General features: G+C 39.5%; 1 protein-coding gene across 1 annotated transcript in view; it reads left to right on the forward strand.

Annotated features, from left to right (window-relative positions):
* Positions 1 to 1,862, forward strand: part of LOC101863140 (angiotensin-converting enzyme) — a gene marked incomplete at its 5' end in the record, with an annotated part of 17,242 nt that extends 15,380 nt beyond the window's left edge. The window contains 1 exon segment of the mRNA XM_013088901.2: positions 1,232 to 1,862. Within this exon segment, the coding sequence (XP_012944355.1) occupies positions 1,232 to 1,553 (322 nt within the window).
* Between the last annotated feature and the right edge of the window lie 580 nt (positions 1,863 to 2,442).

The raw sequence follows: 2,442 nt of genomic DNA on the forward strand, positions 1-2,442 counted from the left end.
AAAAAAAGAACAACAACAGATAAAACATAAACACACACAAAACTTACTTACTTTACTTTACTTTATCCGTCCTCTTGTACCTCTAGGGCGTCGAGGGGAGAAATAGCTTCCTGTCTCTAGCAAGTTTGATGGCCTGCCTGGCTGGGTGGGATATTGTATGTTCTCAGGGTGTCCATCACAACCATGATCCAGGTCTTTCTTGGTCTTCCTCTTGACTTGTACCCTGATACTTTCCTGTAGTAGGCTTTACTGGCAAGCTGGTTAGGTGTCACACTTGTCAAATGTCCAAACCACCTGATTGTTGCCTTTTCCCACCATTTCTCTGATCTTGTTGTTTCTGACCATGTCCCTTCTGGTTTTGTTGACGGCTCTTCTTAGACATCTCATCTCGCAGGTGAGTATCTTACGTTCCAGACTTTTGGTCAGGGTCCATGTCTGGCACTGGTAGGTCAATGTGGCGATGAATATAGAGGAGCTTGGCTTTGGTCTCAATGGGGATGTTAAGATGTTTGAGGAGTGGGACAAGCTGGTAGCTGACGCTGTCAGCACCAAAATAAAGTAATACCCCTCTCCCCCCCAACAAAAACAACAACCAAAAACAAAAATCAAAATCAAAAGAACCCAGAAAAGACTATTTATGAAATTTCCAGATAACCCACAGTCATGGGCAAGGCTAATATTCTGAAAAAAAAAAAGGTTTTGACCATCAAAGTTCATAAAACAAGTACAACTCATTATGCTAGCTTTGATGAATCGCCTAGTACCTGCCTTTCCAAGTCAGACGTCCGTTTGGAAATTCGGTATAAATTATCCCTGCATTGAGAGAAAGTAAACTAAATAGTCTCCAGTTTTGTAACTTTTCAACCCAGGGTTTTCTAATGAGACATGTCAGTAAATTTAAAAGTCGCTAAAAATTAAACTAAGTCACCCTTGGTTTCTAATGAGACTTCTCGGTACTTCGAAAGTTACTAAAAGTAACATAAGTGGTCTCTAATGAGACCTCTCAGTACTGCGAAAGCTACTAAAAGTAAAATGAAGTCATTCTTGGTTTCTAATGTTATTTCTCGGAACTGCCAAAGTCACTTAAGGTAACATCAGGTGATCCATGGTTTCTAATGAGACTTCTCAGTATTGCCTCTCTGGTTTCTAATGCTATTTCTCGGTACTGCGAAAGTCACTAAAAGTAAAATGAAGTCCTCCCTTTCGGGAAACAAATCAATTGTTATTCCAGATCTATGCTGGAGCTTGGCTCCTCACGACCCTGGCCGGACGCTTTGGAGCAACTGACCGGAAGTCGCAGAGTAGACGCGTCTGCTCTGTTGGAATATTTCCAGCCGTTGCACGATTACCTACGGAAAGAAAACGGAAATGATTACGGATGGGACCCCATATGCCCGAGATCTGTGCAGAGAAAGACTTCAAGCTGCTCAGCGTGCAAGAAGTGTCCACCTGGCACTGCTGGGATTAAACCAAGTATCACTTATCAAGAAGTGTTGATCCTTAGTTTGGTGTCGTTGATCATTGGTTCTTACTTATGTGACTCGCGAAATTGAGCCTGTTTGGATTGCAATTATTTTATGAGATACCCCCCTTTTTTTAAAGGCTTGATTGGAGAGTTTCTAACTACGTAGAAACGTTGCTTGTTATTTGGAAAAAGTTTTTAAATCGCGTATTAGATTATGACTGCGTTGTCAGAACCAAATAATGTATGTATATTACATGTATGTTATATTCAACGTTGTTGTACTTCTAAGAACCAAAACAAGTGTCAAACTGCATGTATTATATTCTACACGAATGCATGTTTATGATTTTTCAAAATATGTGTATTTTGGACAATAAAATACCAATTTCTTTCTGTTCGAATTGTATTCTGTTCTGCGACCCTGTTTAAAAAGAGGATTGGTAAAGTTAATTATTTTGTCGACAAAGTGTGTGTGTCCGTCGAGATACAAGCAGAGATACGATTGAGTTCAGATCAATAAAGAAAGACAAGGGTAGAGGAGTAAAATCTGAAAAAGCCAGTGCCTTTTTCGTTTTTTTTAACGTTAGGCATCGCGGTGAAATCAGACGCTCTTCACAATAGTGAAATCAAAGAAACCGCAATTTTTCTTGATTTTGGATGATTTTTTTTGGGGGGTGGGAATTCTAATATTTTTTTGTTGGCTCATCTTCTTTTATGTCTTTTAAAAACACATGTATGTGAGGATTTTTCAAAAACCAGAAAATCGTGAATGAAAGGCACAAACATGTAAAGTAGCAGTTTTGGGGACACTGAAGCTTTTGAAGTCACGGAACTTTGGTGGCTATTTTTGTGTGCGTTAATTTTACCTGAGACACCAGGCTACCCCAACCTCCCTCCTTCAATCACACAGTGCTTGACTTCTATTCAAGATAGATGGGTATTTTTTTTTTCAAAATAGAAGACATGTGGACAAGCTT

This window comes from Aplysia californica, unplaced genomic scaffold, assembly GCF_000002075.1.
Source record: "Aplysia californica isolate F4 #8 unplaced genomic scaffold, AplCal3.0 scaffold00828, whole genome shotgun sequence".
In the NCBI taxonomy this organism is placed as follows: domain Eukaryota; kingdom Metazoa; phylum Mollusca; class Gastropoda; order Aplysiida; family Aplysiidae; genus Aplysia; species Aplysia californica.